Genomic DNA, 14672 nt, shown 5'->3' with positions numbered 1-14672 from the left:
TACATTTTTTATTTGTGACTTTGTGCGATTTAAAATTCTGTGTGTTGCAGGTGGTGTCAGCATGTGAAAAGCTAGCATTTTCGATGTGCTGCAAATCCAAAAGGACCACAAGGTTTTTTGATTTCCATTCCTTTCGTAGTTATATCCCACCACCTCCGACAAGCGTGTTCTGCTCAACTTCCAGGCTCTCAGTCACCAAAAAGCCAGCATCACAGTAAGTGCATTAGAAAAATACAGCAAGGTCTTCCTTTGCTTTTTTGCAAATATATTAACTCTTTTAAATATTCTGTATAGTTTCCCTACTGCCCATCCCACAGCCCCACCAAGTTCCCGAAACTCAGGTTGAAGCCTTGTTTTTGGCGTTGCAGCCCACAAATCAAAAATGTGTTTAAACTCCACTTTTAAAATATCAACTAGCAGTTATACCTGGTGTTGCCCGGGCTACAAAAGTATCCAAACTTTGAATAGGGTTTTTAAATGCATCCCTGACTGCCTCTTTATGCAGAGCGCCAGCCTGTTGTCTGGCTCGTCTATGTCCTGGTGAGTCTTGTTGTCTCAGAGGAGTCTTCAATGGCATTTTTCAGCTGTTTCTGCTACCTTGGCTGCCTCTACACGCAGCATCCCGGAAAACATCCCAAAAGTAGACACTGTCTTGGGTGGCATGAGCATTGAATTACAGGTTTCTAGTCACTGGGGATGTGTACTTCTTGAGTGTTGATAAAACGTGTTTCATGGATTTTCTTGTATTAATGGTCCTGAATTACTTGTACTAATCTTTGGCACATTCTTAACACTTTTATTAGGGTCGTTTGTTGAGCACATTTTTGCTTTTGTTATGGCTGCTTATTAAGCAAAACAAGCATTTGTCTTAATTGTATCATACCATTAACCCTGGCAGATAAGCGAGACATTGGAACAGAGAAACCCAAGGGTGCTAGAGGGGCATACTAAGACTACTGAAGAACAAATTCAAGGGGAGCCCAGAGGCAACTTGGACATTTGACCTTTTGTGGAACTTGAGTCTTCAATTTGTAAACTTGAGAAACGTTTGGAACTTTGACAGGCTGTCAAGAACTGTTGAGCCGGCAAATAGTTGTTTTCTATGGATAATCATTAGCTCAGAAACCAGGAGGGATTACTGGAATCCTTGAGAGAGATTGGGGTGAACAAATGTGAGGTAAGGAGACACTGCCTAGTTTTTCTTTTGTGTTTTTTTCTAAGAGGTAAGGCCAGTTTAATGGATAGGTTTGGACAGAGGACCATTTTTGTCATTTTGACTATTGCCAAGCAGCTTCGTTTAGTTTGTTAGGAAGGGAACTCTCATTTTAGCAATATGGCTATATGGCTAGAAAGGAGTTTTTTTAAAAGTTAAATAGAACCCTTTAATAACATGTCCTCTGGTCCGAGGCCTCCTTCTGGCACGCCAACACAATCAAAAGCAGCAACGACCCCAGGTAGGTCAGAGCCATTGGCGACATCTGCTGATAGTAAGGTGTGGCATTGGGGTTCCAGCAGTGGCAGTAGCAGACTGTTCTTTTGACAAGAATGACAGCTTGGTCTATCGTTTGCGGTCTGTCAGTGAAACAACTATTTTAGATAACACCAGGCAGTACCGATGGTAAAGGGGCTCAGCATTAGATCTGACAACATTGGAGAACCCAAAGAATGCCAGAAGAAAAGAGATGAGCAATTGAAGTCTGCAAGCAGGATGACCCAGGACCTCAGAATTCATGCTCCAGCAGACTCCTTGCATACCGGAGCAGACAAAGTCCCACAAGGAGGATTTACTTGTTTGAGCATTAGACTGTCCGAGATCAAGGAAAGGTGTCCTCTTCGGATAATGGTGCCAGCTACAGGCACATGGACTCTTTGAAGCTTCTGGCAGAGGACATCAGCAAGCAGGGCTCCGACTGGTAAAGCACTGTGGTATGTATCCGTGGTTGATAAAAGACCAAATATTCGACTTGTGATAGACGGCTTGTGCAAGGACTGTCCCATTAGTAGTCTTCAGTTTTCTTCTGTGGCCTCAGGTTTCACATTCTTGGCTCCAGTGGTTGACTGAACAACATTCAAGCACTGAGCAGTTGTCCAATCATAGACAGTCAGCTTAGGTACAGCCATGACCTCTCACAAAATCTAGGATGTCTATTTGGGTAGTAACCCAGTCTAAACCAGTTCCATGCACACAAAAGGCTGCGACTCTGTTCGAGACCTGAAGAAGGTATGTCATCCTGCTGGAGAACTGTGAACACTGGGATCAGGAGTGTCCACTGGAGAGACCTCATCCTCAGGCCGCCTCTGGAACCAGGAAAATGCAAGATGCCATGAGGCCGAGCAACCTCAGAAAACCGAAGGCCGGTAGACGTTGGAAATTTGTTTTCCATCTGCAAAATGTGTTGAGCCGTTATCTCGAGTGGCAAAGCTTTCCCCAAGGAAGAATCCAGGACCGCTCCGATAAACTGAAGCTTCTGCGAAGGTGTCATGTGGGACTTCTTGAAATTGAGGGAGAAGTCCAGCTTGTGGAGAGAGTGGCAAGTGCTGTTGAGATGTTGTAGAGCTTGTTCGGGTGGGCTCTGATCAGCCAATAGCCCAGGGAGGGGTAGATGCAAGTCCCTCCCCTCCTTAGATTTGCTGCAACCACTGCCATCAACTTGGTGACGACCCTTGGGGCAGAGTTCAGCCCGAAAGGCAGAACTCGAAACTGATAGTGAGAACTGCCAATGGCAAATCTCAGGTACTTTTTCAAACACTCGGCTCTCCTTCAAGCTTCCCTCTACTGCCTCCTCTTCCTTCTCTCTCATCCCAGACTGTCTAACTGCTATTGAAGCATGTTGTGCTGCCAATGATCTCTGCCTTAATGCCAGTAAGACAGAGATCCTTCTCATTGGGACTCCGGTTCCCTCCTTCCCTCTGGCCGCCCTCTATGGATCCCCTCCCCTCACCCTCTTGTGAGGCAAAAAACCTTGGTGTCGTGTTTAACTCCTTTTCTCCTCATATCGTGGACCTTGCCAGGAAGGCCCACGATCAGCTGCACCTCCTCGGGGTCATTGTCCCTTTTCTCCCCTTCCCCCGGAAACTCAATGGGCCTCATTACAAGTTTGCCGGTCCAGAAATAAGGGGTAGCAACGTACCGGCACCCTTTATATGAGTCTGCTGGTAGGGACCACGGAACTCCCGGCAGGTCTGACCTGTCGGTAATTCAGGCACCTACCGGCAGACTTCTCGCTAAAGCACTGGCACAGTTACTAATGGTGCCGGTGCTTCAGTGTCCCCATTCCCGTGGAGTCCACGGGAAAGGGGAGTAACTGTTCGGCTGCAACTTGTGATATCCCGTGGCACCAGGGTGCCGCCAGGATATCAGGCAGCCGAAACAGTGTTACGGGGTTTGTGGCATCCCGCTTGTCGCACCAGCAGGTTATCGCTGACCTTGTAATGAGGCCCAATGTCTCCAGAGCCCAGGGGCCGCATCTGTCCAGCCCTAAAGTCTCTCCGCTGGCTTCTGGTTGCTGCTAGGAACATGTTCAAGACCCTCTGCATTATCCGCAAGGCCTTCTGGGGCCTGGGACCCCGCTACATCCAACTCCCTCTTCCTAAATACCTCCCTGCTAGAGCCCTTCGGTCTTCTAGCTCCAAATCACTGCAGAACAGATGCTTCTCTAAGTAGAGAGTGGGGGTGTTGAGCTCTCTCCTCGGCAGGAGCCTCCCTCTGGAATGGTCTCTCTGCAGCTCTCAGGCTTGAGACGAATCTCCTTAAATTCCGGAAGCTCCGCAAGACCCTCCTTTTCTCTTCTTCCTTCCCTCTCTCCCCCTCCCAGCTAACAGCCCCATCTGCTGCAGTGGCTGGCTGCCAGGTTCCCTCCGAGTTTTACAGGCCACCAGGCCCCCCCACCCAGTCCACCCCCCTCATCGCACTTAGCATGTGGATCCTCACCCCTTGCACTCCATGCAATCCAAGGCACTTGCCCTCCTGGCCTCCCCTTAGCACTTGCTTAGCCCTGTTCCCCTTTTCCCTGCTCCCTCATTCACCTCCCCCTTTCACACTTGCACTCTCTCCGCTTTACCCTGCAGTTCCCTTCCCCCCCCTAGCACTTCGCCCTACCGGCAGTCCCCTACCCCCTCCTCTATGCAGCAGTCATCAACGCGGTCTCCAGATTCCTTGGTCTGGTAACAGGCCAGACATTGAATGGGATGCCTCAGCAGCAGTCTTTTGAGAGGACCTCTGGCATGGATTTGTTCAACTCCTCTGGTCAGTCTTCGGTTTTGGCACCTTTTCTGCAGCACCAACAAAGGACACAAGTCGCCCAGTCAATCTTGTTCGATTCCTGGAGTCCTGCACTCTGGTGTGGGGACTTGGATGAGTCTGACTGTCTCTGGAGGTTCACCTGGAGCTCAGCAAAGACTTGGACGGATTTGGCCTTAGCAAAACTTTGCCCTACAAACGGATCGGAGGTCTCCTCGTATTAGCGGTCGGCAGCTCTGGTAACGCAAAGCACCTCGGGAGATGGCTCAGATTGTAGTTTGTCTCAGCGCTGGTTGGTCCTACCAGGCAAAGGGAAGGAGTTGCCCTCTTCAGCACTCCTCTGTAGCATAGAAACCAGGGTCAGGACAGCAGTGGTTGCTTCACAGTGTTGCAAATGGTCTACAGGTGTCTCCAATTTTATTCGTCTTCCGTTACTTCAGTTTCCAGTGGTCGACTTGCCTTTCACCTCAGGAATCTCACCTTTTATTCAGTTTCAGCACACACAGTTTCAGCACACACTCTTCTGCATTCTCCATCAGCAGTTTATAGAAAGGGGCATGTGGCACACAAGCACAGACCTCCCCCTCCCAAAATGGTAGAAGAAGTGCTAACACAGGACAACCATGCTAAAAATGGCAAAAGAATAAAGGAGCCACCATGTTAGAGCATAGGGGACCCTATTGTGCACAACCAAGACTGTGAATACAATCTGCGGTAAAGAAATAACGCAATAGTTGGTAAACACGTCCACTGCCACCACTAGAAGGTTGTCTTTGTGACTAAAAAGTCACAGCAGCAGAGAAAAGGGGTGTACTAGGAATCCCCCCTTAGCACTCCACATAAGGTAGTGTGTGCTAATCGCTCATTGTATACGTTTTAGGAGGGATAAAAAGTATCCTTAAGAACTGTAGTTATTCGAGGAAAAGGAGCTGTGTGCTGCAAAAGTTAAATACAGATGCCTTTAAAGAGATATGGAGCAAAGTAAACGCCATAGTACATGTAAAATACAGAGAACAGTGTTCCAAATGTCAGAGCAAATAAGAACGAATGAGTGGAAAAAGACTCCACTCATTCAGGATAGAAAGAAAAAGGTCCACAAGTTCAGCAAAAAGTGTTGGGGGTCTCACTAGGAGAGGGGATGAAGCATAGCAATGATAAATCGCCCCAACACTCCCTTATACACTTGTGCCACTAAAAGGTCCTAGGTATTAGGCCTCATCCCAATGCCCCACAGATGATCTTATCAATTGAGGGCGACATACGGGTCCAGTAAAATACTTAAAGATACCATGGGGGGTTAAGGGGTTTTAAACAAAAAAACATTTTAAAGAATGATGCAGCTCCCATAGCGCACAGAGTGTGCCCTAATCCCCTCATGTTGCAGTGATCTTTAAAAGGAGGGGTTACATAAATTATGTACCAAATCTGAGAATTGAAAAGGAAGGGTCCACCAAGTGGGCTGGTCCATATTCATTGCCAAGAAGAGCAATGGGTAATCAAGCATTGCATGGACGTTGAGTCCTTCAGTTATATAATGTGTATGGACCAATATACCATGCCCACAGTGCCTGAAATTATAGCTCTGTTGGAAGTTGACAAATTCAGACCGGCCCAGTGCCTACCACCAGATAGGGCTGTGCCTGACTCGAGGCCCATTATTTCCATCAACCCACTGGGAAGGTTCAGATTCAAGACCATGCTATTCGTGTATGTATCTGCTTCGGTAGCCTTCCAGTGGCCTATGGGACAGTTTGTCAAGGGGCAGCGAACTATAAAATGGTTCCTAGGACAATATATTACTATTTGTCAGAAATGTTAAGCACATGTTCCTGAAGCATATGTTGTATACCTTAATGAAAACAGATGTCACAAAGTTTGATACAAAAGGACATTGTGTCCCTTTTTTTCCTAGCAAAACCTTTGGTACATTTATGATGTGAACAGGACAGACTGGTGGTGGTGAATAGCGTTATAGATTTATAACCGAGTGCATTATTGTGCAACAGCAAATAAACCAGAAATGACCCTCACTGTGGAGCAGAGCTAAAAAGTTACCTCCATCTATAATGATCAATTATAGTCTAAGCATGTTGCTGATCAGCAGGTCGACTGAGACCCTTCGCGTCGGAAGTACTATAGAATTCCAAAGTCTCAAAAGTTAGATATGAGTCATCTAACGACTTGCATGTTTGAGTGCCCATGCCCCCTTCTCCATTTCAGATAGATAGACCTTTTCCTTGCCAAAGAGACTAAAACCATAATGTTACCTTGGAAAATCATGGTGGGCATGACAGTTTTTTCCACAACAATGTCAATCTATCTCTCTGGTCTTCCTCTCCAAGAACTGATCCCCAGAACATATAGATTATCTTAGATTGTACAACTTTTCCAATAAGCCTCCATGAATCTTGCCATCTAATCAAAACAAACTCCTGTCCCCACATACTTTTTTTAATTTTAGAATAACATGTACACAACCCTGCAAGCTGAGTCTTCTGACCAAACAGAAGGATCTCCTTAACCATAAGGTTGCTGCACCCAGAGGAGATTACCAGTATTAATTATTTTATCTCAAAGAGCAGGACCGGGATACAAACCTGTGTTGCTGTGCTTAAAAAAAAAAATTAAAAAAAAGATTTCCCATGGGCTCTGCTCCAGGTCCCAGAATAGGAGCTAAAGAATTGAAGGTCTTGGAATGAGCCACTTTATGAGCCAAACAAGAGATTTTTAAATAAATTCTAGTCCCTAAGTGCAGTGAGGGCAGGAGCATCAGAATTGGGTTTGTATAGTCACATTTCTTGGGATGGTTAGCAATCAAGCTGTCGAAGGACAGCACTCAGGGGACCAACGTAGTCTATGGAGGACCTGCAAGACATGAATTACCGTTGTTGATACGTGAAGCAAGTCAAGTTTAAATTAAAAGACAGAAATTCAAAAGAGAACATGCTTGACAGCTTTCAAACAAAATAGATTACAAGCTTGCAGATTTCTTAACGTGAGGGAGAAGAGAAAGAAGGATCTAACACAAAGGCGAGGGATTTAGAAGAAGCAGCAGAACAAGAAGAAGCAGCAGAACAATAAGGGCCAGCAGGATCAGCTGCCTCCGATAACCAAATAGAATAACTCTGAAGGGATATGAATGTGAAAAATTGAGAAATGCAGCTTTGGTGATGTTGAATATAAAGAAAACCAAAAAAAAAAACCACACAAACCCATTAAGCTCTCGATCTGCCTATGGCATGTCTCCCAGTTGATGAGTAATGGCCTAATATGAAACCTGCAGGTCATCTGCACGGCAACACTCCAGCCGGTAACCAACCCCCCCCCCCCACCACTTTGTATAGTTTTACCAACATAGGCAATAGGACCACCCCTCCCCCGTGCACATCATGAGGCATAGAGAGAGGCTTAAGAGTGGTGAGCTGCCGGTCAGGAAGAGCATGACTAGTTATGAACCACTCTTTCAAAGTTCATCTGTTGGGACAGAAGAATGAGGAACCCCCACCGCAAATTATATCAAATGCTGCTGAGGGATCTAGCTACTTTACCAAGGGACCCCATTCAACATCAATCTACACACCTGCTTGTGTCAAGTAAATCTTTTCATACAAAAATTGTTTGCTTGATACTTATGCGCAGAGTTTGAAATCAAGGGTAGCTGGAAGCTATTTGTCTGCTGCTTGTAACCTTGAAGAGCTGGGTTAGTTTGAATGAAAGAGCCACCAGGAGCTCCTTTTGACTACACAGGCCAACTGATGCCAAACAAACTTAATTATGGGACATTAACTCTGTGCATTTCAGACAATCCATAAATGAACACTGGTACACATCTATGACATTTAAAGCACAAGGGGTCATAAATAATGGACAAAAGTATGGTTTGCTTCTTATGTGGAAGTTAGTTTTGTGGACCCTTATGTGCCAACTGCTAATTTCACAGTGGTAGCTCCTGGCCAGTTTATTGCTGGATACCCCAGGAGCTGCTTTTACCTCCTGCCTATCCATTCTTAATGTTGATCCCTGTTTAAATGCAAGTAATAACATTCTATAATACAGAACGATGAAGCACTCCCATGGCAAAAAGAGCTACCACAAAGCAGTGGTCAATGACCTTGAAGATGTCATTGTACAAGCGTGTGAGAGAATGGCACAAAAAAGGGGGCATCTGAAATTCCATCCAAAATAATAGCTTTCATTGCTGTAATGAAGCAGCCTGTACAAATCTTACTCTGTGACTTATTTATTTTGTCATTTATAAAGCGCACCAAACCTGGATGCATCAAGGCACTGGTTACAATAATTACAGCAAACCAAGGAACAGTTAAACAATGTCATAAATGTATGAGTTAATGCGTAAAAGTTCTAAGTAAATTAGAGTCCCCAGCAATGTGTAGATAATTCCAATTCTTAGTGGCATTGTACCAGAGGCATTTGTGTCAGATTGTTATGGACTTGAAGAGGATGCGCTCACGAACCGGAAGCCAGTGTATGCTCCTTCTAGCCATAGAGATGTGGTTGCATCTCGGGATACTTAAGGCCGCTCAGAGCATTGTTTTGTATGACCTGTAACTTGCTGATGTTTCGCGAGGAGGTACCAGCTAGTAAGGTGTTGGAGTAATCCAATCTGGAACCAAGAAGGGTGCGAGCAATATTGAGGCGATTATCTGGAGACAAAAAGGTTCTACAGGCATACATTCTTTTTGTTGCGTTTGCCGCCGAAGAGGCAATGGCGTTGATATGCCTGGTTAGGGATAGCATGGAGTCTAGTTAGACGCCGAAGGTTTTGACATTGTCTGAGACTAGGATGGTGTTGCCATCAATGACAAAGGATTTGTAGGCTTGGTCACGTTTACTATGTAGGGATTGTGAGCCATCAAGGAGTATTCCATCTTATCATCGTTGAGGCAAGGCATGTGCAAGGCCATTCAGGGCCGGATGGTTTGTTTAATTGATTGCAGTGTGGTTGAGTCAGTGGCATAGTTACCTGATATGGGCAGCAGTAGTTGTGTATCATCTGCATAGTTGGTGTAAGAAACACCCTGGTGATCTAAGAAGTCAAAAAGGGGTTTGGTGAATATGTTCTACAGTGTCGGTGACATACATGAGCCCTGGGGTACCCCACAAGTGACAGGGGCTGGACGGGCTGAGGCAATAGATGAAAAGACCCTCATGGATCTTTGAGACAGAAAATAAGAGATCCAAGTGAAGAAGTGGGTTGCAGAGTTAGGTGTTGACATAGGATTTGATTGCTACAATACCCACATTTGAAACACTTGAAAGATTGCATCTGTATTCATTAGAAAAGGCCACCATATTAAACTGCAAGTGCATTTCCTGAACAGTGAAGATTGCAAAGCCGTACAACAATTAAGGGTAGCCAAACACTGACAGTGTATTCTCTGAACATGACATTTACTAGACATAAGTTAATGAAATAACAGTTTTTTGACAAATGCGCCTTACCTTAGTGGTCCACAAAGAGTAAGGCCAAAAAACCACAGGAGTGAAATGATGCAGCTAGCCAAAGCATGTTTCACAATACTGATCCACTGCAAGAGGGCAAAAGAAAAAAAATCCTTAAAATCAGACAGATGCTCTAAATATGTAGATTATCTGGTTTTGTAAAACAGCTTTTCATGTTCTTTTCACTGTGGTCCACATTAAGTGCAAATGGCTGCAAACGACCTGTGGAAGTATCCTTGGAGACACGTTTTTTAAAGGCAACTTTGTGGCCAAACGTTATTTTTCATTATATCAATGACTTATTTCAAAACGTGGCTACCTCCTGTGTATGTACCTTTTCTAAACAAGCCATTTAAGGGCTCAGGGAGAGGTTTCCAACAAAATTAGTGGCTCAAAGAACAGTGTAAAGCGAACTTAACCGTGGTGTACGCTGCTTTCCTTCCAAGAGCCTGAAAATCATCCAACATGTACAGGTTTTCATATTGGTTTGGATGGTGCGGTTCTTTGTGAATATGCTGCTGTTAGAATGATGGTGGTACAAATGCAGCAAGCAGGACTCCCTTCATGTATTATTTATACAGTATGCAATGCCACCCACCCACCCATTTTCGCATCCCAACCTCACCATATGAGCCCCTTGCTCTTAGCCCCACTAGTTGGGTGGATGGGAAGAGAATGCAGCCACCAGCGTTTGTACGGTCTTCTTTATTACTTGGTACCAAGCCAACATGTCCCAATACTGTATCTACGCATGTCACAATTCTTAATGACTACTCATTACAGTGCACATAATGTATTTATTGTGTTTTAGCCAAAATGTTGACTTTTGACACATTTACAAACATAGAAACATCTCATAAATTAAAAAGGACTTTTTTCATTTAAAAGAAATGGCATTTTTCCGGAAACGGGGCACGATAGAAAGGGGGTCAGCGAATATAACAGCGTATCCGGATTACACACTGCTTGTACAACGGAGTCGAAAGAACTTTGGAACGGTGAAGAGGAGGCTCAGAGAGGCAGGCCACCGCTACATGTTGCTTTACCCCGCTAGGTTAAAGGTGATTCAGTGATTCATAAGAACAGATCCCTCTTCTTTGAGACGCCGAGCGACGCGATGGAATGGCTGGATATGCAAGGTCGACCACAGGAATCGGATGCCCAGACAGAAGCGGATGGAGATAAGTAGCACGCTGCAGAGGCACCCGTGAGGCCATAGCTATGACATTGGGACTAGAATATAGTTTGGGCTTGTGTGGGGGAAGTCAAGCCATCTGCCGGCGGGTCCCGTTGAATTCACTTCTCCTAAATAGATGACTGGGAGCTCCTGGGGAGCAACCTCTGCACCCGATAGTAGTACACTTAGTTAGGTCACTGTTAGATTGGTGACACCCTGCGGGGTCCTTGTTCTTGGTCACGAGACGGGTCCAGATGTGGGTAGGCCTGAGATCCAGGGATGGAGCTGGGCTATTGTTGGGGGTTGGTGGGGAGGTGGGGGGGGAAGTTGTGTGCAGTGGTGTGAGGTTGGGGAAGGGGGGAGGGGGGCACAGTTCGTTAACAGAAGGGAAGGAGCCAGGAAACGACCCTACATGGGGAACATTATGGGGAGGGATGGGACGAAGATAGACCGACTGGATGGCATCAGTAATCTCAGAATTGTGACCTGGAATGTACGGGGCCTCAACAGCTACCTTAAACGCAACAAAGTGATGATGTATTTAAAGAGGATGCGCGTAGACATAGCCCTGCTGCAAGAGACCCACCTCACTAGGGAAAGGCTGGAGGTGGTCGGGAGGAAATGGAAGGGCACCGTTGTTGGGGCGGCGTACTCAGTGTATGCCAGAGGGGTTGTCACTTGGGTGGCGCCCTACGTGCCGTTTCGAGTGCTTGATTCTACGGTGGACCCGGAGGGTAGAATGGTGGTGGTAACGGGTCTCTTGGAAAACAGAGAAATAATTATCATAAATTTGTACGCCCCCAATAACGATACAGCGGCTTACTTTAGGACCCTCTACGGTAAACTTGGCCCCCTGGCGGGGGGTACGGTAGTGTGGGGGGGGACTTTAACTGTACCGTAGACCCCAGTATGGATAGGTCCAAGGACAGGGCAGGAAAAACGGCACTGGCGGCTAAAGCGCTGAGTACCCTACTGAAAGACCTAGGCCTAGAGGATGCGTGGAGAAGGCTGCATCCCACGGATAGACAGTACTCACACTACACAGCGCCACATGATTTGTACACAAGGTTAGACTACATGTTTGCAACAGCCGGGATAGTGAGAGAAATAGAAGGAGCAGAATACAAAGCCCGAGTGCTGTCGGACCACTCGCCCTTGGTGGTAGACTGGAGACACCAGACCCACGCCCGCAGATCCCTACATGGAGACTTAGGACCGAGGCTCTGCAGGATGAGGGGTTTCGGGAGGGCCTGAGGGACGCCATTGAAGAATATTTTGATACAAACACGGGAAGCGTAAGCTCTGTGGGCACACTGTGGGAAGCGTTTAAGGTGGTGGTGCGTGGGGTAGCTATTTCCCAAGTTAAGGGGCTACAGAGGGGGGTCGAAAGGGAGCTCCGGGAGGCGGAAAGGGAGCTAGAGGAGCTCACGCGTTGCGTGAGCACCGCTCATGATAACAGAACCAAAGTAGAGGAGCTACAGTTGTCCTGCAGGGCACTCTGGGATAGACTGTGCAGACTCAGCCACAGGAAATATACGGAGAGGATACACGCAGGGGGCGATAAGCCGGGCAGATTGCTGGCTTGGCTGTACAAGAGTGAGACCCCCCGCTCGGTGATTAGTGAGATTCAGGGCGAAGGAGGTAGCATATGCAACACCCAGAAAGAGGTAAATGAGGAATTCCTTAAGTTTTACAGACACTTGTATGAGGACACGGGGAGGATATGGGCCAAGACATACTAGACACATTGGGGGACATTGACCTGCCCACCTTAGATGATCTAGAACGTTCTGAGTTGGACGCACCCGTCACCTCGGATGAGCTGGAGGTAGTGATTCGGAACTTGCCCACTTGCAAGGCGCCGGTTCGGATGGGCTGCCCAGCGAGTTCTACAAAACATACCAGCAAGAGTTGCTCCAGCCACTGCTTGCCACTTTCAACGAGGCCTATGAGAAGGGAGAACTCCCGTTGTCCCTCCGTGAGGCTGTAATCATCCCACTCCTGAAACCAGGCAAGCCGGCCGTGGAGCGCGGGTCTTATAGACCGTTGTCCATGCTCAACCAGGACAGCAAAATACTCACGGCGGTGCTGGCTAATAGACTGAAGAGGGTGATTAAGAAACTGATACACCCAGATCAGACAGGATATGTTCCGGGCAGGAACATCACCGATAACCACCGGAGGCTACACCATGTCATAGACCAAACTGAGGAGGACACGGGCGAGCTGGCTATAGTGTCGTGAGACGCAATCAAGGCCTTCGACTCGGTACGATGGCCCTGGCTGAAAGTGGTCCTGAAGGGGTATGGAGTGAGACCCGGATACCTCAAATGGGTACAGTTGTTTTACAGCACCCCGATGGCGAGGATCAAGACAGGGTCCATGGTCTCAGATTCTTGGCAACTGGGCAGGGGGACCAGACAGGGATGTCCCTGGTCTCCTATGCTATATATACTGGCATTGGAGCCGCTGGCAATATGCCTGCGTCAACAATATGGGGAGGTGGGCATAAACACGGCCAGTGGAGAGCATCTGATATCATTATATGCGGATGATATGCTCCTTTATTTACGCTACCCAGAAGAAAACCTACAGTACGTCCTGGAGGTGATAGAACGGTACGCCATCCTCTCCGGTATATCGGTGAACCCTGGAAAGTCCAGCCTGTTCCCTTTGGGCAGATATAGGAATGTCCCGGTGCAGAGGCTGCCTGTTCTGCCAATACCATGGCAGCCCGTAACATTTAGGTATTGGGGAATAAACATTTACCACAAGATCGAGACAGAACACAAGCACAACACGGAAAAGGCGATCGAGGGGATTAAGAACAGTATGGTATTTTGGTCCAGACTGCCCCTGACCATGATGGGGAGGGCGGCCTTGCTCAAGATGGTGGTCCTGCCTAGACTCTTGCACTTTTTTATAAACGTCCCGTTTCTGATACCCAGGAGCCTATTCGCGAAACTTCACAGCGTGTGTAGGGGTTTTGTGTGGGGCAGCTCTAGGAATAGGGTGGCTCTGTGGAAGCTCCAGAACCCGTGCGACAGGGGGGGGGGATATGCCTGCCTAACTTCGAACTCTATTACCTGGCGGGGCAGCTGCAGTACGTGGCCAGGTGGCTCTCGACTGAAGATTCGGCGGAAGCCAGGCTCCTGCGCGAAGATACAGCCCCATACTTTCTGATGGAAGTGGTGTGGTTGGGCAGAGATAAACTGGTGGGCAAGGGGCGGTTACTGAGGTTGGGCTGGGAGATGTGGCACAGGACATGGAAGATTGGGGGGGGGGACTCGGAACCATACTCCCAGCAGGCCCCTTTGGCGGCTCTGTGTGGGAGCGACTCTCAACTACTTGAATCGGTCCGCAGATACTGGGAACAGGTAGGCCTAGCCACCCTCGGGAACATATGGCAGGAAGGGGAGGCGGTGGACTTTCAGCGGCTGCAGGAAGAGACAGGAGTACATGGTGGCCAATATATAACCTACACTAGGCTGGTGAGAAAGACTAGAGAAAGATGGCCGGAGACCGTGCTCGCGGGGGATCCAGATGCCTCCCTGGAAACCATGTATGATGTATCCGAGGGCTGGCACGAAATATCGAGGATATATGAGCTCCTGCGAGCAAGGGCAGGGAAGGAGTTGCTCCAATTGAGACAAGATTGGGAGGAGGAGGTGGGAGGACCCATGACGGATGGGCAGTGGGAACGGGCCCAGAGGTACCATAAAAAGGTGTCCCGTAACGCAAGATTCCAACAGCTTCAATTGTATGTTACCCACAGGGCTTATTTAACCCCCG

At 47.5% G+C, this 14672-nt stretch overlaps 1 protein-coding gene across 1 annotated transcript in view; it reads right to left on the bottom strand.

The window, feature by feature from the left end:
• SLC30A5 (solute carrier family 30 member 5) overlaps positions 1–14672 on the bottom strand; it is a 738926-nt gene that overhangs the window by 582488 nt on the left and 141766 nt on the right. Inside the window, exon 4 of the mRNA XM_069627390.1 lies at positions 9704–9789. Within this exon, the coding sequence (XP_069483491.1) occupies positions 9704–9789 (86 nt within the window). The remainder of the gene's footprint in view (positions 1–9703; positions 9790–14672) is intronic.

The sequence above is a fragment of the Ambystoma mexicanum genome, chromosome 6p (genome assembly GCF_040938575.1).
Source record: "Ambystoma mexicanum isolate Mex_15411 chromosome 6p, UKY_AmexF1_1, whole genome shotgun sequence".
Taxonomy (NCBI): Eukaryota; Metazoa; Chordata; class Amphibia; order Caudata; family Ambystomatidae; genus Ambystoma; species Ambystoma mexicanum.
This window is presented reverse-complemented; position numbering and strand designations above follow the sequence as displayed.